This window comes from Cibotium barometz, chromosome 30 (assembly GCF_041138505.1).
Source record: "Cibotium barometz isolate CiBa-2024 chromosome 30, ASM4113850v1, whole genome shotgun sequence".
NCBI lineage: Eukaryota > Viridiplantae > Streptophyta > Polypodiopsida > Cyatheales > Cibotiaceae > Cibotium > Cibotium barometz.
Genome location: NC_141075.1, coordinates 28,503,939 through 28,530,817, shown reverse-complemented (window position 1 = coordinate 28,530,817; position 26,879 = coordinate 28,503,939). Strand labels below are relative to the sequence as shown.

Sequence of the window (26,879 nt, the reverse complement as noted above, 5' to 3'; positions counted from 1 at the left end):
TCTCTCTCTCTCTCTCTCTCTCTCTCTCTCTCCACACCTCTGTGTGTGTGTGTGTGTGTCTCTCTCTCTCTCTCTCTCTCTCTCTCTCTCTCTCTCCACACACACACACACACAGAGAGGTGTGGAGAGAGAGAGAGAGAGAGAGAGAGAGAGAGAGAGAGAGAGAGAGTAATCCCAACCATTATTGAGCATATCAGATAGTCACAGAGAATAAAACCAACCACAAGAACTTGGACAACTCTGCTCTAAAACAGGGACCTGATTTGTGCGTTAATCTCAAGGAGAATTTTCCGACTTTTGACTTGACCAATGTTGCTTGAGGAACGCTGTTCTTTGCTGCCGCACTGTGCTGATATGCTTGTGTTAGACTTCGTGAAGGCGACTTAATCTATGCGTTTTTCAATGTTGCAGCAGATCACCTTTTGTTAAACCTCGTTGTGCCTTAGCGTTAAGCCTCTTAGCTGTCTTGGCTGCTCTTTGGCTGGTGTTAGGGTTTGGTGCTGATTGTGCACATGAGATGGTTGCTACTGAGTCTCTTTGACCCTTTATGTAGAGGCCATACGCTGGGTGACCAGGGCTAGGTTTGGGAGAGCCTCAAGTGCATGAACAGGTGTGCCCTGAATTGGGTGCGTTCTTTCAGCCCAATCTTTCACACCTTTGGGTGCCTAGAAGTGGCCAGTGTGTTCTTAGTCCTCAATCACCAAAAGCATCCATTTCCCACTTTCATAAGGATTTTGCTACTTCCTTTGCACTAAATGAGTTTACACGAATTCGACTCTTAATCCTAGAGTTTCACCTTGACTTTGACCGGTTGTCTGGGCTCTTGACCATGGGTCTAATGAGTGTCCGGATGTCCTTATACATCATTACAGCTTGCTAGTGGGTGATATGCAACTTGTGCGAGACTTGCACAAATGACTTGACACAGACATGACCCTATGGCCTAAACCTAGATGGTGCCTGGCGACATGTCCGTGGACAAGGGCTCACAACATGCACAATGCCTATTAGAAAATGCTTTGAGTGTAGTAAATGTAGCATTATGTCGATGTTGCACCCTAGTACAGTAGGTGCATGTGCCAAAACATTAGTCAAGCTATAAGGTATGAAGTATTGTGCATGTGGTAGAGACACTCAAAAGCCCGCCATTATGCATTCAACCTATAAGATTTTCAAATAATCAGCTATAGATAATAGACCATTTTATGTGTTCCCTTCTTTACTTGATTGAGCTAAAATTAGATTCATATGTATGAAAGATATGTCTAATCATATGTATGATCCATATAAAATTACTTGATTAAAGTATTGTGCATGTGCTAGATACACTCATAAGCCTGTCAGCATGCATTTAACGTATAAGATTGTTAAATAATCAACTATAGGCCATTTTATATGTTCTCTTCTTTATTTGATTGAGCTAAAATTAGATCCATATGTATGAAAGACATGTTCATTGTAGGGCAAATCTTCAGAAGGACATGAAAGTTAGCCTAAATGTTTTGGAAAATCCTTTAGACTAGCGATTGGGTTGATATTAGCACCTCTCTTTTTCTTTGATTTCAACACTTTGAGTGAGCTTGAAAAGTCTTTGGATGGAAGCAAATGATTTGGGAGTCTAATCCATAAATGAATGCCCCCAACTTATCGGCGTCCAATTTGCACAATTGCCAAAGCTAATCGACCGATCTTGTTGGCAAATAGAGCACTGGCTGTGAGTTCTAATGCAATCCTTGAGACCCATCATTGAGTCTTGCTAACTACTATGGTGGTGGGAAAGATCCGACACTTCAAATTTGCTAAATTGGAAACGAATTGATTCGATTGCCAATGTCTTGGTCACTTATTAGGCCACTGGTCAGTTGTCTGTCGTTGATGTTATTAGGGTTTGTTGAAAGTTAGTGGATGGAGGTTATGAGAGAGAGAGAGAGAGAGAGAGAGAGAGAGAGAGAGAGAGAATTGCACGACTCGCAAACAAAGAGGACCAGTGCAAACTTTCTAGTCACATAGTGTTATCAATTGGAAAATCACATCCCACCCATTTGAGGTTTTTCAATGCAGCAGTCTTCCAATCTTGCACCATTCTTGTAGCATATGGACAATCCGCAATGCGACCCTCAAAACGGCCCAACACCACTTCCCAATGTGAATTGACGCAATTTCCATAAGCCATAGTTTTCATGCAAGGATAATTGCCCAAGGTTGCTATTGCCGAAAAAACACAGGAATCATGGTAGCTTTTTGAGCTAAAACATGGTAGTGAATGTCAAGAATATTCAAACCACCATGCATCTTTGGAGAACAAACACAATTGTGTGGCAACAGTCTCAAGCCTTTTATATTCATCTTGGTCTTCCAGAATAATTCCAAAGCTTCACACATGAAAGCATGCAAATCTTTCTTTTTCCAAACAAGCAATGGTAAATGGAATTGAACATAGGGAATGATCACTATTTGTACAATGCATAATCTCACATGGAAGGGCCACATTGAGAGCTTTCAATAAGCAAGTTTCGCTTTAAGCCTCTGCAATGCCCATTGCGCCACTTTCTGAACCGTCATATTCCATCCTAGTGGGTATCCAAGATGCCTAACGATTTGATCAGGTTGAACTATTTGTCTTGGCCATAGAAGTCGATGCCAATCCATACAAAGCAATGGAATCAACTTCGACTTTCCAAAATTCATATAAATTCCGGTAGCCTTACCAAACAACTCTAAAACACTCATGATGCATGTGAGATCGGTTGTTGGATCATTTTTAGGCGTGAAGAAAGTGTCATCTGCATTTGCTTGTGCCATAAAGTGAGTTCCATCCGAAGTCCGCAAGCCATGAAGTTGTCGTGTTTGCGTCAATTTGTCAATGTACAAAAGCAAAGGATGTGGAGCAATTGCATATAGCAATGCACTCAGAGAGCAACCTTGTCTTACTGATCTTCCCAAGATCCTTACCAAGAATACATTGGGCAGTGCTATCCCTATACAACCAATAGATTACATGCCGCATTTTCATCCCAAAGCCCAGAGCAGCCATTACATCAGCTATGTAATCCCTTGCCTTGTATCTACTATCAAACGCCTTTTGCCACATCCACCTGCAGAATCAGCACATCTTGGTTTGTATATTTGGCCTATTCCATAGCAATATTATCATTATTTTCTTCTTGGCACAAAACCATATTGACGAGGATGCAATCCATCATACAGAACACCTTTCAAGCGGTTGGCTATCATTTTGGTGGCCAGCCTATATATCATAAGCATTAAAGTAATTGGGCACCATTTGTAACGTGCGGAAGCTCTGGGGTCTTCTTTCAGCCCTAAACACTCTTGGAAACCTTCTGATGCAAAAACGCACCATCTGATGCAAAAACGCAGGTAGAGAGAGAGTAGAGAGAGAGTGAGAAGTGCTGGAAATTCAGTATATACTATTGTACAAAAAGGGTACATATCTTGCAGCCATGGGCTGCCTTCATAAGGTGGTTAACCCTAAAATCTGTCCCCTATGGGACCTCTAATGATCCAATCCCCTAGTGGGAGAGAATCCTAAAACAATGAGTACTTGGGCCTTTTTATAGGTCCCTTGGACAAAGGGTAGATTGGCCGATTGCTGGTCGGCCAGTATTAATGCATTAAATGCTTATTAATTCAGCCGACTGGGTGGTCCTCCTTGATCTTGATGCGCCTGATGCCTTGATCTTGATGCGCTTGATGCTGGTTCAGCCGACAGTCCTTTCTATGCAGCCAGCACCAATGTCCTGCAGCAGCCGACACACTTCTGATCTTCAGCTTGTTCTCCATGCCAATCTACTCTGCCACAAGTGCTCTGTACTCCTTCATCTCGGTTCTACTCTTTATCTGGCTGCCTCTTCTGGATCTAGCCCTGAGAATGTCCATGGCATCTATGATGCACATGGCATCCCCCTCTGCTAAACTTGATGACAGGATTCCAACCTGCTCTTGGATGACTGTCATCATCCCAATCCTATCCCGAAGTCCCTCTGTCATCATCCATCCTTGGCAAAACCTTTTTCTCTGAAAATCCGGTCTGTTCTCCAAACCACTCTGTCTCTGATGAAGATCTATGCATCTGGTTCCTCTAGTCCACCATCCATTCCTGCCCTGACTCTGAACACCGTCTTGGTCTTCTTTCCTGGAACTGAGTCTGGCACTCACATCACCCTTGGAGGATCAACCTCCCTTGGGACCGTCACTTGAGAACCTATCTGGCTCACGGAACTGCCATCCCCATCTGGCACTGTGGAACACCACCAACAAACTTCCTGGGAGTTCTTCCCGCTTCTGTGCTCCTCGCCTTGGGCTTCGAATTCGTGTACTTTCCTGTACCTTGGACCTGTACACCATCATATGGGACTGATTCAGTGTTTAGCTTTGCTGAGCCTGATGCTCTGATACCAATGTAACGCGTGGAAGCTCTGGGGGTCTTCTTTCAGCCCTAAACACTCTTGGAAACCTTTTGATGCAAAAACGCACCATCTGATGCAAAAACGCAGGTAGAGAGAGAGTAGAGAGAGAGTGAGAAGTGCTGGAAATTCAGTATATACTATGGTACAAAAAGGGTACATATCTTGCAGCCATGGGCTGCCTTCATAAGAAGGTGGTTAACCCTAAAATCTGTCCCCTATGGGACCTCTAATGATCCAATCCCCCAGTGGGAGAGAATCCTAAAACAATGAGTACTTGGGCCTTTTTATAGGTCCCTTGGACAAAGGGTAGATTGGCCGACTGCTGGTCGGCCAGTATTAATGCATTAAATGCTTATTAATTCAGCCGACTGGGTGGTCCTCCTTGATCTTGATGCGCCTGATGCCTTGATCTTGATGCGCTTGATGCTGGTTCAGCCGACCACCTCCATGAGCAGCCGACAGTCCTTTCTATGCAGCCAGCACCAATGTCCTGCAGCAGCCGACACAATTCTGATCTTCAGCTTGTTCTCCATGCCAATCTACTCTGCCACAAGTGCTCTGTACTCCTTCATCTCGGTTCTACTCTTTATCTGGCTGCCTCTTCTGGATCTAGCCCTGAGAATGTCCATGGCATCTATGATGCACATGACACCATTCATTCAGCATTTCACACAATTCCTTTTTAGGAGCCAATGTAAGCAACCCTTCTTTCCACGAAGTTGGCATTTCACCGCTCATCCATGAAGCATTAATCTTATAGAGAATTGGCGACTTTAGATTCTCCCACAATGTTTGGAAAAATTCCAACGTGAGGCCATCCCATCGAGGAGATTCCGAGTGACCCATTTCTTTTAATGCATCTTGTAGTTCAGTAACATCAAACAATGCATCAAAACGCATGGCCACACGTGTCTTTTAATGCATCTTGTAGTTCAATAACATCAAACAATGCATCAAAACGCATGGCCACACACACACACACACACACACACACACACACACACACACACACACACACACACTCGTACGTACATAGATGAATTCACACATACATACATATAAAAAAACATGCAGGCACACACATATTAAATCTTTATGCATGCTTATAAACTATATTCATAAATTTTGAAAATACTAAGTATGGAAACCGCACATTTTCTTTTTTTGAGGGATGTAATGCTTTGAAATAAAACCTCAAAAAACCTTGCAACTTTAAAAACCTTCAAATGTTTCTTGTGACTACGACTGCAACACAAATTGCATATATGGTGTTTGACAAGGTTACAATGTGCCGAAAACATGTGTAAATGTGATTTGGATTATGGAAGTTGCCACGTTTGTAAATACCATATTGCCAAGGGTTATAATGCATTCTTTCAGTCTATTTGAAATTTTTTTGTGCATTTTATGGTAACTTAAGATTCTTAGCTCATCAATTTATGAATCGGAGACCTAACCATTTTTTGCACAACCAATATTTTAGTGACTTTACTATGGACACACCTTTCTGATTACTTTCTTTTTGTCCATAGCTATCACTGTCAGCTTCAAAGTTGCGAGATAGAGATTCAATGTCAAAGGTATGTACATCACGCACGCACGCGCGCTTTTTTGTGCATGTGGAAGCACACACACAAGTGCATGTGCACGTGCATATGCACGTTTTTTGCATGCCTGAAGAATCATTGGAAGGTGATTTCACTCATGTCCAGAGTGATCCCATGGTGGTTCTCTACGTCAAGAGAAAAGATGGAAGCTTAGAGGAGCTGGGGCGAACTGAAGTTTTCTTGAACTCTTTGAGCCCTAAATGGGTGACAAAGTTGCTTGTTTTGTACAGTTTTGAGGAGGTTCAGGTCTTGCTGTAAGTGACAATTAAAGGCTTCTCATATTATATCACATGACAATGATTTGTGTATGTTGCTTTTCCTCTTTGCCATGAAATTTGTTCTTTATGGCCACAGGTTTAGAGTGTATGATGTGGATACAACTTTCAACAATGTTTCAACCAAGGTAATGTATGGCTTGTAATTAAACAAGAAGGAATGATAGCTAGTTTGCTAAGTGGTTGGATTTTCTATCAAACTCCCCTTCTCCCTACCCCTTTATTTCTCTTTGGCCTACCTCGTGTTGGCTTTCTGCATGGAAAATCTATGCAATTTTGTTTATGTTGCGATAGAAATATCCTTGTTCTTGAACACTTTCTTGGTCTGAAATGTACCTTGTAGAAGCCTCCATCACACATTCCTTGTAGAAGCCTCCATCACACATTCCTTCCAATTCAGCGTTTTGTCAAATGTATCTTTTGTAATCATATTTCCTTTAAAAACTTACGAGCCTTTCAATCGTTTTTTGCCTTTTTTGTGTCTGACCTCACTTCTTTACCTGTGTGCTTAGAATATTTAGCATTCTTAAAAACAACTAGAGTTATCTGAGATGACATTTGGTTATATACATCCATAGGACATGGATACAGCCAGAGACCCTACCCCTCCAGGATGACCCTCTACTGATATCAGTTTCTTATGCTATTTCTCTACCTGAATGTCTTGTAGCACTGAAGCACTGGACACAGGCTTCTGATATGTGAAGTTCAGGCTGCTAGTTGGGCTGTGTTCGTTAGCAACCTGCATCTGACTAGGCTTATTCTTTATTTAATGTTTTGATTAGGTGGCCTTTGTGCATGAGCGCTGGTCAAAGTTGGGTCCTTTTTGTGGTTGATTTTTTCTATCTGAAATGTCTGGAATGTAGGAGATATGCAGATTTGTAGTGGAATTGTATGTAGGAGTTAGGAGGTAATAGTGCTAGGCACACTAGGCCTTATAGCATTTAGTTTGAGTGGTTTTTTAAACCTTAGAGTCACTTACACTTTTATAGGGACACATGGCACATTATGCTTGGACCCGTTTGGTCCTTTGATTTGGGGGTTTTTACTTTAGCTAATGAAACGACTCACACACTTACGTGAGGTTTTCCACCGCCAACTCTCCTTCTCTCTGTGCTCGTCAAGTTCTGCCCTACCTGTGTGTGTGTGGTAGCTACATGTAGCCACCTCTTGAAAGCCCTACAACCCAACATTTGATTTCAGAGCAAGGTTAGCAGCAGTTCAGCTTCAGCAGCTCATCGCCATCCACATAGAGGTGCACCTGCTGGTTTAGAGCCCTACAACCCAACATTTGATATCAGAGCAAGGTTAGCTGCTGTCACCTCAGATCTGAACGCCGCTGCTGAGAGCTCATCTCCCCGCTACTTCAGAGCCGAGAGCTGCCATTTTCTGCCTGCACAGAGCTGACTATTGCCACCCGTTTGCTGCCAGTTTTGGGTGGTCCCACTGCAGGGCGCACCAGAGCTGCCTAGCCTGTCGTGGTGCTAGTGTGGAGCCTTCCACTGCTGTCACTTCCCTGGCCTGCTCTGCCTGCCTCGGTCTTGCTTCGAGATCACTGCCAGTGGCTGCCCAGCTCTGAGATCGCTGCCAGCATCCTGTCCCCCAGCAATTGCAGAGTTTTATGCAAAAGCTGCAAGGTGGCCACTTCTTGGAGGGTCTTCTGCACCTAGGAGAAGAGGAAGAGGAGCTGCGGGGACAGCTCTAGATATAGCTGGGTGAGTCTCGCGAGATCCTATTGTCGGAAGGCGGAAGAGTTTGTGTGTGGAGCGAGAAGATCGTTGTGGCGCTACTACAGCTGGTGTCTTTGTCTTTGAGCTACTCGTGGGCACTGCACAGAGAGAGCTTACGGGTCATGGTGCATTGACAAAGGGTGCTCTTGTAAGTCATCAGGTATAATTTTTGATACAGTGCATTTTGAGCTTTTGTACTACAGTTCATCTCTTGCAGGCACACAGATCTGTGTTGGAGATTCTTGTGCTATCACTTGTGTTTACAATAGAGTAGCGGGCATGTTGAGCAGTGATGGCACATGCAGAGGATGTATTTGGGGTGTTAACCCAGGAGGATAAGTTGCACTGAACCAACTACTCGTTGTGAGTTATATGATTTGTATTGTGTTGATAGCCAAAGGACTTTGGGATATCGTGTCAGGTGTTGACACATGCCCACAAACAATCTGCACCCCAGAAACAGCTCCACCAAGGATTGCAGATGTACAGTCCCCCTATGCAGGAACAAAAGAGGTGGGATTCTTGTGATGCATAGGCTTCATTGATTGCCTTATCATTGAAAAGATCTATCATACCTCATATACGTTCATACCTCATATACGTTCATGTAGATCAGAAAAACAGGCATGAGACACACTGAATAACATGCATCAGACAAGGAATGAGGCACGGGTTGCCTATCTCAAGAGGCAGCTTGACATTTTTGAGATGCATGAGGGAGATTCCATCTCAAAGCATCTACCAAGGTCAAACACTTGAGAGAACAATTGCTGAATATAGATAAAGTTGTACCTAACAGGCAGCTTGTTACAAACACCTAAAATTCTTTGCCTCCGTCTTAGAAATCCAGTCTCTTTTGATGAGCTTGTGGGCTTGCTTCTACAAGACGAGCAAACTAGGGCCAATCGCTCTCTTGGTGGTGAACGATAAAGGCAAAAAAATGTTAGATACAAGGAAATTGGTCACAAGGGTGATGCCTCAAAGATAAAGAAGAAGAAATTCTGCCATAAGCTAGGGCACTATATCAATGAGTGCAGGAAGAGGATTGCTCAAGATAAAGAGAAGAAAAGGATGCAAGCAAGGAGTGAGGCAATTCTTCAAATGACAAACAACGAGAAATCAGCCAACGTTGTGGAGGATGATTGGGTGTTTTTGATCATAGAAGAGGTGAATGATGAGTTGCCTCTAAGTGCACGTGAGAATAGTCAACTTGTTTGCTACATAGACAACGGAGCTTCTAGGCATATCACTTCTAGACGTGATGTATTCAGCTGTATGCAGGTTGTGGATAATGGGAGTGTCTCAGGTGGAGATCACTCTTCCTATCGTGTAAAAGGAATTGGCAAGGTGCCTTTGGTGCTTGCTAATGGCAAGCAAAATGATTGTTAGAGAACAAGCAATTGCTAATGTGCAGATCACTCTTCATACTGTGTAAAAAGGCGTAGGCAATGTGCCTTTGGTGCTTGCTAATGGCAAGCAAAATGATTGTTAGAGAACAAGCAATTGCACACAGACATAACAAAAAGCTCCTGCTTTTTCCGTGTATATGCAACGATATTCAAAAATTGTATAAGGTATCTAACCATAGCATCTTCTTTGCTCACCTTTGACTCTTCTTTGTTTTCCTTTGAATTGTCCCATACCACCAAGCCGTGACCATAGCATGTATAGATGCCTTGTCTTTACCTTTCTTGCACATAACCATGGCCCATTGCATGCATATAAATTCTTGTTGTCATGACAACCACTCCGTCCTTGAAACTGGGTGGCTTTACGAAGGTATGATCACCTACTTGCCCTTCGCCATGTCTTCCCTCTTGACAGAGAGCTTTCATAGGCCTTACAATCATCTACTCCTAGTGCTGTTGAACTTTGGGCTCAACCGCACCAATCTCTACATCTACAAGATGTGGTAATTTGCAATAAAAACCCTAACCCTAAATCAATGGTTGGTCCTACGAAGATTGAGCATCATGCAAAATTTACTGTGTGGCTTTCAATGGCATCTTTGCGCATGGAGAACCATGAAGGTTGCCAGCATACATGGCCTTGATCTGAAGACTTATTTGGAGCACGTTGGAGCCTTGAAGCGTGTTGGAGACTCTTGGAGATTAGAGTCTGACACCGGTCCTTCATTGGTGTCCTGTCAATGATGATTAAAGACTAATCAATAGTAATTAGAGAGATTAAGTCACAATTGTAATATTCCCTTTGTAATCGATAGGGGAGCTGGAACAAAAAGAAGAGACACTTCAATAGCAAACAGAGAATAACACTAGGAAGCCATCAAATATAAATAGATAATACATTGAGCCGGAACGGCCGGCCCCCCCTAAGGAACTTATTTATTACATAGACGTTTTACAAAGAATCCAAGGTGAGGGTGCGGATAGCACTATATTTTCCATAGTATACGGAGCAACTTTCCACAAAGCATAAACAAGCCAAGACAAAACAGTCCCAAAGCTGCCCCAAAATTGTCTCAAAACAATTCCAAATCAACTTTGTAGGTGACGAATAAAAGACAGGCACTCTACACCATTGTGACCACCAACTTGAAGGTGGCCAGAAGAGAGAGAGAGAGGGAAAAACACTAGTCGTTGTCACACGTGTGGGTGTACGGATGCTGTACGGCTGCCTGTATAGCTTGGAGGCAGCCATCAAAAAACATGGGTAGCACTGTTGTCACCGAGCTCAAAGGTAGCATCAAACAAGAGAGAGAATTAGCTATATGTACGACTAGTTCAGAGGAGAGAGAGTCCAGCAACTGCTGCTGACCTACAATCTTGTGTGCCACCTCTTCCATGAACATACCCTTGCCACCACCTAGTTGGAATCGGCCAGATTTGAGAGTAAAACCAAGAGGGAGGAAGAGTCAACGTTTTACGGCAAGTTTCTTGTGCACTCATCCCAAAGCAAGAAGCTCCACTTGTGCGCCTCCTTCAAGCAAGCAGCTCCTTTAAGGCTTCAGCGTGTGCCTTTTTGACTCAGCCAGCCTAGAATAGAGCTCGTGCTTTTCCGTTTTGCCAAAAGTGGTTGTGTTTGCCTAAAATATCCCACTTATTGCTTTTCCCCAACTTGCTCCCCAAGTTTGTACTTAGGTGCCTCATTTTGTCGAGGGATTCATGCCCAGTGTCCGGTCAATCTTTAATGATGTTTGACCACATTGACTTGTAGACTTTATAAGTCATGTAAATGATGTTTGACCACATTGACTTATAGACTTTATTAGTCATGTAAATGTTATTCATGCTTTGTGAACATCTTTCATGTCAATCCTTGCCAGTGAATGCTTCAGCTTCCTTTTGTGGAAAATCACTGTTCTCACCTTGGTTCCGTTCTTTGTGTGGGCTTGCCGCAAAACACTGATCAAAGTTGGTGAAGGGACCAAAAGGTGACATCCCCTCCGCCTTACAAACAATTGTCCACAACTGTATAAGCCTGGTACCATCAGAATACTCTTCAAGTGTAGTAAATCCGTTGCCAATATGCCAATCTAAAGTATTTGATAGTCCGGTCATTAAAGCCATAAGTCCAAATTGCAATTTGAAGTCGGATACGGGCACAAAAAGACAACCGTATCGAGAAATAAACTTTGGCCAATTCAACCGGCTATATCAAGAATCAGACACAGGCACAATAGCCAACTATGTCCCAAATATCCATAAATCCATAAGTAGCTATGAATATCTGCAAAAAGAAAATAGACAGAATACATAGCAAAGAGATCTTGTCATGCCATTGGACTCCATGAGGGCACCACCCGTATGATCCATACGCATGCCCAAGACTAACATGCTTCATATGTACAACTACTATACCAGGTCAACAACCCTTTCATGTGTTGGAGAATGCACATGTGGAAGCATAAACAAGACGAGAGAGTAGAGAGAGCTTGTGGACAAGATCACCTTTTATATTAGCTTGAAGCTTTACAATGGCAATTGGCCAGCACTGGGTTCTCTTGAGCGTGAAGTGCCATGGGAGCCCTAGAAGTGGTACTAGAATCTGTATCACTGTCGTGTGTCGTGTCTTTGCCCTTTCTGTGAGATGAAGCCTTGCCCTTGGTCTTGTCCTTCTTCTTGGACAAACTATCCTTGGACAGATGTCCTCTTTTCCCGCAATAGAAGCAGCGACTCTTAACCTTTCTTTTGAATTGAGGAAAGTGCGTGGTTAGAACTGTTGGCTGACACCTTCAACTTACCTTGTGAGATGAGAACGGACGCCTCCTCCAAAAGCAAGGAGCTAAGATCATCAAAATCCAATTGAGTGGATGTGACCTGGCATCGCAAAGATCGAGAAATCACATCATAGTCCGGAGGAAGCTTGGTGAGGATAAGTGCAGCTTGCTGAGTAGAGGACAAAGCAGCACCCATAGCCAGTAACTCGTCTCATGGATAACCTTGGCTTTCATGAGAAACGACTGCATGGAATTGTCTTTAGGAAAAAACAAACCGTAGAGCTGCCCTTTCAAGGTAATTGCCCGTACCGACGAATCTCAAGAAAAGAGATCCTTCAATTTAGACCATACTTGATGAGCACTGGTGAGTTTGCACTGTCGGTGAGACCTCCTCTGTGATGGTCAGCACAAGCACAGAATGCGCCTTCAGGTTCTGATTCTCCCAGCCCAGGGTCCCACTGTAGCCGGGCCAAGGGGCGCGCTGCATATGTCCATATGCGCCAATCCGGGAGTACATCAGCAGGGTCGGGGTCAATATGCCACTTCCGAGAAGCGGCGGCCACTACCCGAATCCTCTGAAAAGTGCACTCTGCAACCAAAGGCGACTCCACCTCCACTCGCTGGAGTCTGCCCTCATCCTGAATCTCATAGTAGAGGCAACTGCCATCCTCAGTGCAAGCTCTGACCGCAATCAGGATCTCCAACTGAGTAAAGGCTCCCATCCACCGTGGGGCCACTGGCTCGAGAGGCGTGAACCACTCCTCTGTGAGTGCCTCCTGGATATCATCCCTCATAATCAACCCCCCTCTGAAGTGACTCAACCTCTCCACCTGAATGAGACTGCAGAAGGCCTGCCGGTCTCCAAAGCTACGAGCTGGGCCTGCCGCTAAAGGCCCCCAGGCTAGACGAGGCCGAGAACCCAGCATATGACCCTGCTCTGTGCGAACCGCAGGGCTCCAGATGAGCGGCTGTCTGGCCCGCTCCTCAACACAAGGAGGAGGTCGCTGAGAGAGCCCCGGTCTCAGCAGCTCCCAAGCTCTCAGGATACTCAAAGCAAATCTGTCCTCCCATCCTCTACTGAGGCCTGTCCTCCTCATCTCTATGAAGATCCAGCGAATCTCTGGTGCCCAAGTGCCCCCTGCTGGGGGCGCCCGAGCCTGCAGCCGCTGCAAGAGGAGCTCTTTCCAAGGCTCAGCGCCTGGAAGCAACCCCCGAACAATAAGCTTCCCCAATAAGGCTCTACTCTGATCAACTGGATCTATAATGCCCAAACCTCCCTGAGCCAGCGGAAGTGTAATAACTGCCCATGCAACCTTTGCTCGAGCTGGCTGACCGTCCCGCCCAGACCACAAAAAGTTCCTGATCAGCCTCTGTACCTAGCTGATGCAAGAGCTCGAGAAGATCCAGCAAGACGTAATGTACCACATGGTCGCTAACAGCACCTGATTTGCCACCACCACCCTCCCGGCCAAGGATAGTCGAGTTGTACTCCAATACAAAAGCTTCTTCCGAATGCTCAGAAGAAGCGGGGCAATCTGCTGCTCAGGTGACAAATCCAGGCCAATCTGGCATCCCAAATACCGCACTGCTGTGCCTGGAGGAATCCATCTAAAACCGGGGTCCGGGCTCCATGCCGGAGTAGGAGCACTACTGATCCAAAAGGCCATTGTCTTGCGCCAATTGATCAATGCTCCCGAGGCTGCACTAAAAACCTGGAGCGACTGCTCTGCCCGAAGAAGATTGGCCTCTTGGCCATGCAAAAATAAGCCCGTGTCGTCTGCAAACTCAGCATCAAGCAGGTCCTCCCCCCGGACTGGGAGCTGGAGTCCTCTCAAACCAACCTCCTCTGCTGTCAAATACATGCTCATAGCCTCCGCAAAGAAGAGAAAAAGAAAAGGAGCAAGGGGACACCCCTGACGGACTGATCTGGTCAACTCAAAACTCGGCCCCCGTCCTCCTGCAATCAACACCTGGCTGCGAGCTGTGGAATACAGAGCCGCCACCCCTCTGATCCATCCTGGCTCAAAGCCCAAGCGAAGCATAGTGCCCTCTAAAAACCCCAATCAACTCTATCGTATGCCTTCTCAAAATCGAGAAGCATCACGACCAAGTCCTCGCCAAGAAATCTAGCTCGGGCCGTCACCTCCCAGAAAGTGAAGATGTTGTCAAGGATATTGCGCTCCTTGACAAATCCTGTCTGAGTAGCATGAATCAACTCCCCCAAGAAGGGCTGGATCCTCAAACTCAAGGCCTTTGCTAAGACCTTGTAGACAGTATTGAGGATCGTAATAGGCCTCCAATGCCGAATATCATCTGATACTCCCTCCCCCTTGGGGATAAGATAAATCAAGCCCTCTGAAAAGCTCTGCGGCATCACCCCAGTATCCAAAACATGCTGAAAGCCCCTGCGGAGGCCTGGCCCCAATAGGTCCCAATAGCGCATAAAAAAGGCCGGCGTCAGTCTGTCCTCCCCTGGGCAACTATGTCGCGGCAGGACCCTCAAGGCCTCGGCAAGCTCAATCTCTGAAAGAGGCGCACCAACAACTGAACGCATACGATCTGTGACCCTCCTCTGCACATGGGCCCACACAGTCTGTCTGCAAGCATCTTTGTCCTCAGTGGAGCTGACTCCGCTGAAAGCAGGTCTCTATAAAATGCAGTGGCAATGGCTCTGATCTCCCCAGGCTCAGTAGCTACCGAACCATCCGGTCTACCAAGCTGACGGACTCCTGCCCGAGCATGGCGGGGTCCAGTGATCTCAAAGAACTCCCCAGTCACTCTATCACCAAGCTGCGTCCACTGAGAGGCCTGACGACGATAGTAAAACTCATGTCTCTGCTCCTCTGCCTCTCTAACCTCCTGGCGTGCCTGGCTCAGCTGTGACGCCAACCACTCACATGCAGGCTGCTGCTCCTGAAGGCGCTGAAGCGAGGCAAGGCTGTGTCTCAGCCGATGCTCCCGCTCGCGAATCTCTCCCAGCCGTGTCAAAGTTGCAGCGTGCAGAAAAGAGCTAAGCTCGATAAGTCCTTGGGCACACTGGCCTGCTGCATCCTGGTCAGGGCACTGACTATCATGCCAGATCCTCTCAATGTCCTCAGCGAGACTGGGATCTGTAAGTACCCTCTGGGATCCTCAACTGCAAGCTGGGCTCCCGTGTCCTCTCCTCCAATGTCTGGATAACTGGCGCATGATCTGAAAATGAGGTGCCAGCGAGAATGCCGACGGAGCCCCCTCGCTCCCCTAACGAGTCGCCCACATAAAAGCGATCAATCCGAGATTAATTAGTCCCTCCCTGTCGACGATCCGACCGAGAGAAACTAAGACTGTCCTGAGAGCGGGAAAAGGCCCCATGCTGCCATGCATCAGTGATCTTAATGTCATGCAAAACCGGTCCCAAGCTGCAAGCTCCGTGCCGTGCACTGTAACATGACTGCCTCCCACCCTATCGGCCGGGTCCTCAAGCATGTTGAAGTCTCCCCCGACACACCAATGTGCGGCCTTTGGCAATGCATCCATAACCTGGGTCCAGAACTCTGCTTTGGCACTAGCATGATTAGGCGCATAGACGTTGAGCACGCCCACTAGCTCATCATGCATCCTCAGAATGACATACTGTGCTCTGCCAGGCACAATGATCCCTCGATCCACAATGGCTTGCCGCCATACATCTGCAATGACCATGCAAACTCCTCCCTGTCCACCCAAAGGACCAAACCCTGCAGACCAAAAGGTATCCCATCTACCAGGCATCACCGAACCATATCTCCGGATCCTGCTCTCACCCAAGTGGTGCTCCTGCATCATCAAAATATCAATGCTGCCACCAATCAGGCATCTCTGAAGCTCCTGCCTCAAGCAACCTCGATAGCGTATAAAATGTGCTCCGCCCAGGCCCTGTACATTCCATGAGATGATCCTCATGGGTGACCTGCTGAGGTGGATGCTGTCTCAGCCGTACGGCGGGCCTTCGCAAGCGGCTTGGATGGAGAGTAGTCCCCATTCGAGCGGCTTCGAATCTGCCCACCCGGTGTACCACAAGAATTACGGAGCAGGTGCAAGTGGCTGTGGCCCATGGCGACTGCCTCCTGCTCTGACAGAGCAACGTCATGTATACATACATATCCAGGGTCGCGTGCTAAGTTTGCCACTATACGCACGACCAAATGACGAAGCCCTGAGGCATCCACACTCCCGGGATCCAAGAAAAAATAAGCCAGCTCCCAGAGCCGGCCTATCACATCTGTCACCTCCAGGTCGCTCACATGATGAGAAAACTCAACTGCCTGAGTCTTCAAAGTGCTAAGAGCGAGCTCTACAGTCCACTCCCGGTCGCAAGGGCCACAAAGAGGGAACGAGAAGGCCACCGCTGAATCAAGTGCCTCCTCCCCGCGGGCCGGAGGTATCACTACATGAACTTGGATGGGTGCTGGCTCATGGGGGCCCTCTGCTCCAAAAAGCCGAGTGAAGGTGTAATCGAAAGCCTCCTATCGCTGTCTAACACTGAGGCGACTCAGCCGACTGCGGATAGATGATATCCGTGAAGCCCGAATCGGCATGGTAGGTCTCCTTTGTGGTGCTCGAGCGAGGTTAGTGCTCAGCGCCCTCCGGACTGTGGGCGAACGCCAGGGGACTGCCAGGGTCTCCTGGGAAGGCGAGGCGGGTGGGGGGGGGAGGAGGGGGGGCGAGGGGGGTGGAGAGGGAGCCACTGCCGCAACCGGAGCGGGGACGGGAGGAGGCGAAGGTGGAAGCGAGGCGGTGGGAGGGGATGGAGGTGGGGGAGCTGGCATCTCCTGGTCCTCAGTGGTCTCTGCAGGTGTCTCCTCCTGGAGGGGAGCGAAGCTGTTCCTCACGGGAACCCAGTGAGGCTGAGATTGTGGTTGCTGCTGCAGCGGTCTCTGAGCGTGCTGTTGTGGCTGTCTCCCTCGGCGGCGCCCCTGTCCAGGCTGCCACTCCGAAGTCTCTGTGGCCTGAGCAGGTGTCCCGGAGGCAGCCTGCCGCGCCGCATCTGTGGGCGGGCCACCAGGGGCCTGCTGCTGTGGTGAGGGTCGAGGTCTCCTGCGAGGGCAGGCCTTGGCCAGATGGCCGACCTGCCTGCATATGAAGCACTGGTTCGGGAGCCCCGAAAACCATCCCCCCCCTATCCTAGGTAGCTGAATGACCTTAGGAAGGGAGGAGATGTCAGACACCAAAACTCTGACGGAGGGTAGCCCAGCTGCTCTGGCCACCACTGAAGCTGCTGTGGGGCCAGTCTCGAGTATCGAGCCCACCAATGCTCCTAGTCGAGAGAGGAGCGAAAGATACTCCCGACGGAGTCCAGGGAAGCAAACTGTAACATGAAAAAGGCGCTCTCCCTGCTCAGCCGCTGCTGGGTCAAAGCCATGCTGCCAAGGTCTGAAGAAAGCCCGAGCACCCCGGATGTCAAGGGGACTCATGGCAAGGACCTTGGCCACACTCTGGGCGGTCTCGAACTCGATCTGATAATGTCCACGGCCCAGTAGCTGTACGTCCAGGATCTTGCCCACATCTGCAAGAAGGCGGGCCTGAAGAAGATCCCGGATCTCCCCTCTGCTGGGGCGAGTGCCGACTATACAGCAGATGGTGGAATGAGCCTGAAGGCGTTCCACCTCTGCGGTGAGGCTCGCTTCCTCTTCCGGTGAAAGAGAAAGCCTGATGGGGATGTCCTCGGGGGCGGGCGAGGGGGCTTCGGATGAGTCCCTCTGAGGCGAGGCGGGAGGAGTCTCCATCAGAGTTTGAAGCTCAGGCGTAGGCGAGGTGAAAGCGGAAATCTTGCAAGAAACGGGCTGCACACAGAGAGGCGGAAGACCGGAGGAAAATGAAAAAACAAAACCCCCTGGGGGCGAAAGACAGCACGAAAGGGGAGGGGGGGCGGAATGTCGAAGGAGAAGCCCGGGGGGTGGGCGGCAGCTACGCGAAGAGGGGCGGGGAAGAGAAAAAATGACGGAGGGGGGGGCGGGGCGCTGCAGAAGTGGGGTGGGCGCGAAGAGGGGGGGGGGGATAGGCGAAGAGGCTAGGGGGGGGGGCGAGATGGCGAGGAGGGGGCGCAGCAGCGAGGGAGGGGGGGCGCAGCAAAGAAGCAGGCGAAGGGGGGAAACAAAAATGGCGGCGGGTAGAGCAGCAAGGGAAGAGGGGCGCAGGACCTACAACAGGCGGGGGGGGGGCAGGAGCAAAGCGAGGGGACCAGGCGGGTGGCGCAGCAGTGCAGAACGCACAAGCAGGGGTGAGGCGGGGCTTCAGCGAGCGCTATAGGTGGCTCCAAGCATTGAGTTCTTCAATGCTCATGGTGAATGGTTTTCAAAGACGAGAAAATCTGTTAAGCCCATCTATAGTCATCCTCCAGGGGGGAAGTATGTTATGTCCCAACAGGCCTAGGATGAGGGCTAGGGGTGTGTGTTAGGGTTAGGGTTAACACGTGATTAGGGTTAAGGTTTAGCTGGGGGGTGGGGACGTGGAGGGTTCACATGTGGGCTAAGGGTGCTAGCAAGATGAGGTCTAGATTGGCAAAGAGCTTATAATTAATATCTTGGCGCTAATACTGGCTAAAAGCTTATAAATAAAGCATGAAAACTAAAAAAAAGGAAGGGCCATAATAGCCATTACTATATAAGTGACCTTGGGGTCACTTATTAGACAATAAGAGGTCATGTAGTCATGTGGTGGCTTGGGGCTACCAAGGAAGCGTGCAAGATCTCATGGCCATGGAGCTGCAAGGTGGGTGGTTCAACCGAGTGGTAAGGGATGCTAGGTTGCAGCCATCGGTACCAAGGAGGCTCGCGGTGATTAGGCCTCAAGCTCGAGGATGGTTTGACGTACTGAACCTATGGTTGTGTGGTAGGTCGCTAGCCACAATCTATCGCAGTCATGCGATGCGCACGACGATGTCAGGTCTATGAAACCTCATTAGGGTTTTGGTTCTAGGTCAAATAATCCTTGGGCGTGGTCGGTGGAAACATAGTCACAGGGGACGGATGCTTGGAACGGCGGGACGTGGAGTCGGGACGGATTAGGAACGGGGACGGCAGGGACGGTCGAACATCCCCCTGGAGGCGTCCCCCTGGAGGCGTCCCTCACAAGGGATGGGGACGGGGACGACTGTAGGAGCGGGGACGCTGTGGGGGACGGCAGGGAGCTGTTGTGTGCTGTCCCGACTGTTTTTTTACCCATTTATGGCTGTTTGGGGACGCCTTGGCCGTTTCTAGCCGTTTATGGCTGTTTGGGTGGCAGTTTGGGGATGCCTTGAGTATTGAGGCTTGGCCTTTGAGGCTTGGGCCTTGGCCCTTGCCTCTCTCTTCCCTTGGCCTTTAGGCTTGGGACCTTGGGTCTTGGTCCTTGCCTCTCTCTCTTGCCTATCTAATATCTATATAAGAACAAGGCTACAAGGCTACAAGCACACACACCCCTTCAACTTTCAAGGCTTCGAGGCTTCAAAGTTCAAGCAACTCTCTCTCTCAACTTGACATCCGCATACTTAGCCAGGCTTCAAAGTTGGTGTTGCTCTATGGTGGGAGGACTTTGGTTCGGATGGACTGGAGCTACAGCAGCTTGCCATTCGCATACTTAGCCAGGCTGCGAGCTCCTCTTGCTTGGAGCAACTTTGGAGTACCTACAACCACATTGCATCTAGGAAGAGGAACTGACTTGGGGTAGAGCGTGCCAATGACTTTGTCTTCGTCAGCACGAACTTGCGAATGCTTTGCAAGAGCGTGATCAAGAAGGCAGATCCCTTCACCGAGTGGGAGATGAGTCAACAAGAAGAGCAACAAGAGGATGAGGTGCAGGAGCAGCATGCTTGTGAGGATGAGAGTGAGGATGAGCTTGATGCTCCTTTGGCACAAGCTACCCATGACCATGAGGCGAGCACTTCACGTGGATGATGATTCATGGGTCATGATTCATAGGCCTTACTACTTAGCTCTAGCCTCTAGGCTTGAGCAGTTTTTGTCATTGACTCATTTGAGTCCATCCATGTATTCTGCTTCCTTAAGCCTTAGTCCTGACTCATTTTGTATCTACTTAATTATGAATACAATCAACCATCAACGCCTTCACTCTTTGATTGGCGTATTTTGTTAATATGACTCAAAAGCTTATCATTTTAGTGTAAATTTGTGCTCATTTTGATGTACTTCCAAAGTAGAATAAGTGTAGAGTAGAAAAACTTAAAAAAAAAGTATTTTTGGAGTGCCGTTCCCTCTCCCGTCCTCGTTTCCTTCTTATGGCCATCCCTCGACTCGTCCCGACCCCGTCCCCCGTTACCGTCCCCCGTCCCTTGTGACTATGTGTGGAGACCTTACAACAGTAGTGCTTGTACTAGATTCTCCTGTGCAATATATCATTACCAAGGGAAGAGGGGGGAGGTTTGTGTACTTCTCATTATGTTGTTTCTTTGTTGATGTGTGAATGATTTATAAACTTGTCAGAATATCTTTATCTCTTGTTTAGTAGTCCAGTAAAATTCCGTACACAATGAGTTATCCCTATGAGACAACTCTGTTTCATCAATAATTGTTTGCACAATATAGCTATAGAATATCCAAGCAACTTTCTCCCTTGTAAAACAAACGGATACATCCATCTTGGTGCTAGCTAGGTAGTAGGGAAGAGGACTCGACTAACCAATGAGTTGTAGGTAATGATTTGCTTATGAATGCTGTTTTGTTAAGTTTGAATGGTGTGTTTTATAGTTTTAACCTTGCATGTGCTAGTCACTTGGGGCCCATCCCTAAGGGTCACAATTGGTCAACCCACTAGGTAAGTAAAATGAGTTGCAAGACCAACAGACCTTACAAAGCCTTTTCGCTTTTCCTTCGCTAATGACAAAGACCTCAAACCTTTAAAGGGTCTAGAGATCTCAACTAGATAACATCAAGGGAAGCATGTTCACACAGATGGCGAGCTTACGTTGAGAATACACCTTGTAATAAAAGAGAAACCTTGAAGTCTTGTGACTAAGTTTTAAGGGAATCAATTTGCTGCCCATTTAATATCCTCTCTAAGTGTCTATCAAGGAAGTCTAGTACATGTGCAATGATGAGTAAAATGAAGCTGTAAGTAGAGAAAGTGGAAACATAAGTGTAAATGTAGGAGTATATAAGTGTAGGAATGTAGATGGAATTTTTAAAGTAGAAGTAGTGTGTGCGCCTCCCATCTAGAAATGTAGATGGAATTTTTAAAGTAGAAGTAGTGTGTAGGAATGTAGATGGAATTTTTAAAGTAGAAGTAGTGTGTGCGCCTCCCATCTAGAAATGCTTTTAACCCTAACAAAAGTATTGTAAAGAAAAAGCAATGTTTGGGACTTTCAAAGACTTCATATCTCTTTAAGTGTAATTTCTCAAAGGACTTTCAAAGACTTCATAAAAAAAACCAATTTCTGTATAAGTGTAATTTTTCAAGAAATTATGCAAAGATTTAACCTATTAGGACCCCCTAAATAGTAGTGTTTATATGCCCTCACAACCGTGTATGCCGGGTTACGATATTAGAGTTAAGAACCTTTGCTTATACTCCCAACCAAAAAAGTATCATGTGCCCTTTAGAAGCTCTTCCCACAATGGTCATGGAGAGGTATACAAAATGCTTCTCCCATAGTACTCGCGGGTGCTACACAACCACTTACTTGGGGTTTCAACAAGGACCTAGAGTTGGACGATACCATGGCATCCTACCTGTATACAAAATGCTTCTCCCATAGTACTCACAGGTGCTACACCACCACTTACTAGGGGTTTCAACAAGGACCTAGAATTGGACGATACCATGGCATCCTACCTGTATACAAAATGCTTCTCCCATAGTACTCACAGGTGCTACACAACCACTTACTTGGGGTTTCAACAAGGACCTAGAATTGGACTATACCATGGCATCCTACCTGTATATAGCCACTTTCAAACGACCATTATTTTTTTTTATTAAGAATGAGCCACGGGAAAGTTTCAGCCTGAAGGCAAGCCCATTTCTTTCTTCAATTCATAGGCAAGCTCCAGCCTTTTAGTGTAAGGTATACAAGTCATTCATGTAACACTAATCCATAAAACAATTGCAACACAAAGGTAGACAACATTTTGAATCGGCTAAAACAGCCCGCGCTTATTAAACATATCAAAAAGCACCATGGGTTTTTTTTCAGAAAAGTTGACAACACAGTGTAAACATTAATCCTCCAAGATAACCTCCATTGGGTTGCACAATACAGTAGCATGCATAGAAGATATAGGGCTTACTCCAACATCCACAACCCCATATTGTTGGAACAAAATCTTATTGTCCATGTTTTGGGCAAGGTGAAAAAGCACCATAGAATGCCTAACTTTTTTTTTTTTGTAAGCTTGCTTTATCTCCCCCACAAGAGAGAGCTAAAAGGGTGTGTTGAGTTCTTATACAGGTTTCACACTTGAGCGCACAAGCCATGTTCGGATGTCACAACATGGGGCTTGGAGATTGAGATGGTGTATATGGAGCTCAGCCTACAGATGGACCAGAACAAAAGTGGAGCAAAAGTGCATGATTTGCTCCAGTGATCTAAGTTGAGGAGGAGGGGATGTCATGTGCATCACCCATGTGAATGCCATGTGTACATGCTTCCTATTTGCAGCCGCCTTCTAGGCAAAGTACGTGTTAGCGTATGGTTCATTTTGGGTTCTTTTGGCAGACCAATGGGTGCTCGGAGGTGCTGAGGACATGGACCAATAGTTGGTGTAATTCACCTTGCCGAGTGTGAGCACGTATTGGGCACTGTCTTGTAAATATAATCACTTAAAACACTTAAATGAATGAAAACAACACAAAACATAACAAAGCTGAAAACTGAAAACTGAAAATTTGCACAAGTACACCACATTGGGGCCGGAACCCGGGCCCCCTCAATACCAAGTATATTATTGGAGTATTTTATTTGTACAATGTTCCACGGGCTATGATAGGCAGATTTGCCATAGACAAAGAAATGAATACAAATACTAATCAATGTTTGTCGGAGAAGAATCACGTCGAAGAAGACTTCCCCGTCTCTCATTGGAGAGAAGCAAATGTGTCCCTAGTGTTCTGGGTCCACACACAACACTGGTGTGCTTGTACTAGCGCTTGGCTTGCCCTCTCACAATTCGGGAATGCTGAAAATGGAGAACCGGCACCAGTAGACGCTCCCGGACACGATTTCAAGCAGCGGTGATGTTGATGAATTTTTGTCGCATAAACTTCAAAGGATTGGTTATGGGTCCCACCCACAGGCACTATGGATGCCCAGAACAACCTCAAATCAGCACAACCAGCCCCTGGAATGGCTTGACCAGCTCAAAACAGGCTGTCTAGCAGCCTGGGCAGATCAGGGCAGCGCATGGAGGCCGAATAGCAGCAAAACCATTTGCCTGTTGATGATGTGGCCCTCACTTCTGGGGTGCCCACCCCACACTTTGTGGCCACTAGGGTGCCCACCAAGTTGGGCCGTGGGCACTTTATAAAATTGTGAAGAGGAGACGCCCACCAATCACTAGAAGTAGGCTTTGGACAAGCATGTGAGTTTGTAACGGCCATGCCCCTGAGGCAGCATAGCTCGAGGCAATGATTCATATGACAAGATGCTATAAGCGTTTACCACAGCATATCTGCATGGAGTTGATAGAAAGATATATTGGGTCACGTACTGTAGTATGCCTTGTGGGCCGTTTCTTGCACCTTCGGGTGACATCTGGAATATAGATGCGATTAGTGAGATCTGGTCGATGGCAGAGATAAGAGCTCAAGGCCTTCGAGGTGGAGGTGCAAAAGGTCCACTTCTAAAACCAAGTCGTACCTATCATAGTAACTCCTCTTAGTGGCTTTTGCCACTTGCCTGTTGTGGCATACTTAATAATAATTTTAGTGCTAAAAGAATGTATGCCATGCGTTCGGCATTTGATTGCGAAATATTTGTGCGTATATAGATGATTGGTGGGGTGAAGGCTCTGTTTGTGACAGGTCATGTGATTTAACTTCGCATCACATACCAGAGCTAGTTGAACATAGATCACTCAGACCTTGATAGCTTTTATTGTTCTCAAAATTATAAAGTAAATGCATTGTTTGGAGTGTTGCTTCAGTAGTTTTATGCGAAAATGGTCCATTATCATGGTTGATTTGGCCTGCTTGTACATGTGGTAGCCAGCTCTCAGGTCCAGAAGGATAGAGAAAGGAAGGGTTTTCATGCAGCAATTAAGTTTGTTTAGCTGGAAGTCGTGCTAAAAATGTCTCTTTTTTTCAGAACATTCCAGTTCAGCAGCAACAATTTCTTGGGGAAATGGAGTGTGTTTTGTCACAGGTAATTATGGACATATTTTGATTTAATTTTTTTGAATCTCAGTTAGTAATAAGTGTAACTTACCAGGAGAAGATGTCCATACACTAAATAGTTATGACATGCAGTTTTGAAGCCGAGTAGCTGTGCTGTGTGGAGTGATTAGTTGATGTCAGGCTTGGCAAGATGCTGTCCAAGGGAATGAAACAGGAAGCTTTAGCTGGGTAGAGCATTTCTCTTTTTTCCTACCCTCTCTGTTCATGGGTTTTAGTCTTGGTGGGAGTGCAATCTTAGTGTTTAGTGGAAGTGTCGTGCATGAACCTAGATCCGTTCCTCGATGAATAATTTTAGGGCCTCTAATTAACATGGCCTACAATACTTGTTGGAGTTTCGTATCATGCCAAGCACAATAGTGGTACTGGTGCTGTTAGATATCAGGGCTTGCGATGGATAAATGCCTTTGCACGCTTGCTGAATGTTGGTACAGTCTACAGGCTAGGGAGGCTCATAGACTACAGCCATGGCTATGGTGTTGAAGCAGTCGACAGGGAAAGAGAGTGAAAGCTAGAGAGGGAGTGAAAGTACACGACTCAATGATGTGATAGAAATCAATGAAGTACATGTACCTTCTGTAAGTACAAAGGTTGCTTCCGTCTCATCACTGCTTAGATATTTTGTGGTTTGACATAAGCAATGATGTCACAGAAGGTACATGTACTTCATTGATTTAATCAAGTTTGACATAAGCAAACTTTGTACTTATAAGAGGTACATGTACTTCATTGATTTAATCAAGCAATCATCACATCATTGAGTCGTACTTTCACTCTCTCTAGCTGTCACTCTCTTTCTCTCTCTATTTCTGTCAACTGCTTCAACACCATAGCCATGGCCATAGTCTATGAGCCTCCCTAGCCTGTGGACTTTTTTGTTTTTGTTTTTCGAGCCGGGGTCAGAGATGAACACGTTCGTTTCTGAGACTCGAACAGAGAAACGCTTTTGTCATTAGCTTCGTCGCCTCGGTCGTGATGACGGTTGGTATCAGAGCTGCATTGACACCAGCCCGCCATCTCACAATAAGCAGCCCGCCATCTCACATTCTGTCTGCCATCTCACAATGAGCAACCCGCTTGCTGGTCGCCATTCTGTGCACTGCCCAGCAGCCCGACTGTCGTGTACCCATCTCCTTGATTTACAACAAGCTGTAAGGCGCCTGTGTGTATAGTAGCGCCACAGTGCACCTCAACATCTGCCCGCCATAAAGCTACTGTGCGCCACCTTACCCCACCTCAGCGTAGCAAAAGACAGTCAGGTCGCACAGTTCAGTCCAGTGTATGCATGGGAGAAAAAGAGAGGCGGACCAATCTCAATACAAAGGTGGGGCTGTCATCTACAGCAAACTTGCATCAAATCTACAAATCGATATCAAAACAAAAAAAAGTGTTCAAAAAAATTTGGAGCTTTACAAGATTCTACCTTTGGTGCATCCTAGCATCCTGTAGCATCATTTTCAAAAACCCCCAAATTTGAAAATCCTAATTTTTTGAAAATCATGATTTATGTGGAAAAGGGTAGACACTTGTTCATCATCCATAAGACCCAAGACCCCTTGTCTCCATCATTATGGGTTCACATCTGTTCATTGAAAAGCTTGACGGGACAACTTTCACACTTGGCAGACCAAGTTGAAATTCAGCTTGACGCGTGAAGGCCTCTTGCCTTACATTGAGGGGGAAGAAAAGATTCGCGAAGAAGGGGAAGATGCAATACTAAAAGCTTGGAAGCTCGGAGATAAGAAGGCCTTTGGGTTGATAGCCCTAGGGTTGTTTGACAACTTCATACATCATGTAGAAGATCTTGTGACTTCTAAGGAAGCTTATGAGATGTTGAACAAGCTCTTCGGAGATCAAGTGAAGAACTTGAAGGTTTCCGTGCAGATTGAGTTTTATGGACTCATGATGTAGTCACATGAGAGAAGTCTCTCATGAACCAGCTTTCAACTCAAAGCTAAAGTGGAGAAAGAGGTGACCGTAGTTGTGCTTATCAAGTCCATGCCAGAAGAACCCTATGGTACCTCGTCACCACACTAAAAAATCTCTCGACACTCACCTTGGAAACAATCATAAACTCCGTCAAGGAAACAGAAAAGAAGTTCAAAGCCATAGCAACAGGAGGGGACAACTTCTTCTACACACAGAGGTAAAGTCATAGGTACAATCTGTCGCAGGACTAATCACACCAATAAAGACTGTTTTTCAAAGAAGCCTTGCAAGCATTGTGATACGACAAATCACCATGAAAATAAATGTTACCACAAAGCACAAGCAAATGTTACACAAGAGAAAGAAGACTGTAAAGAAGAAGCAAACTT

General features: G+C 46.6%; 1 protein-coding gene across 11 annotated transcripts in view; it reads left to right on the top strand.

The window, feature by feature from the left end:
- Positions 1 to 26,879, top strand: part of LOC147621353 (protein BONZAI 1-like) — a 56,744-nt gene that overhangs the window by 1,719 nt on the left and 28,146 nt on the right. For 9 of the 11 annotated variants that reach the window (XR_015269813.1, XM_086824084.1, XM_086824089.1 and 6 more), the window contains 4 exons: positions 5,960 to 6,007; positions 6,140 to 6,288; positions 6,389 to 6,437; positions 24,476 to 24,532. Coding sequence is in view for 10 of the 11 variants with exons in the window: in XM_086824084.1 (XP_086680210.1) it covers positions 5,960 to 6,007; positions 6,140 to 6,288; positions 6,389 to 6,437; positions 24,476 to 24,532 (303 nt within the window). In the remaining variant the exon portion in view is untranslated. The remainder of the gene's footprint in view (positions 1 to 5,959; positions 6,008 to 6,139; positions 6,289 to 6,388; positions 6,438 to 24,475; positions 24,533 to 26,879) is intronic. The other 2 variants (XM_086824087.1, XM_086824090.1) reach the window with 2 other exon arrangements.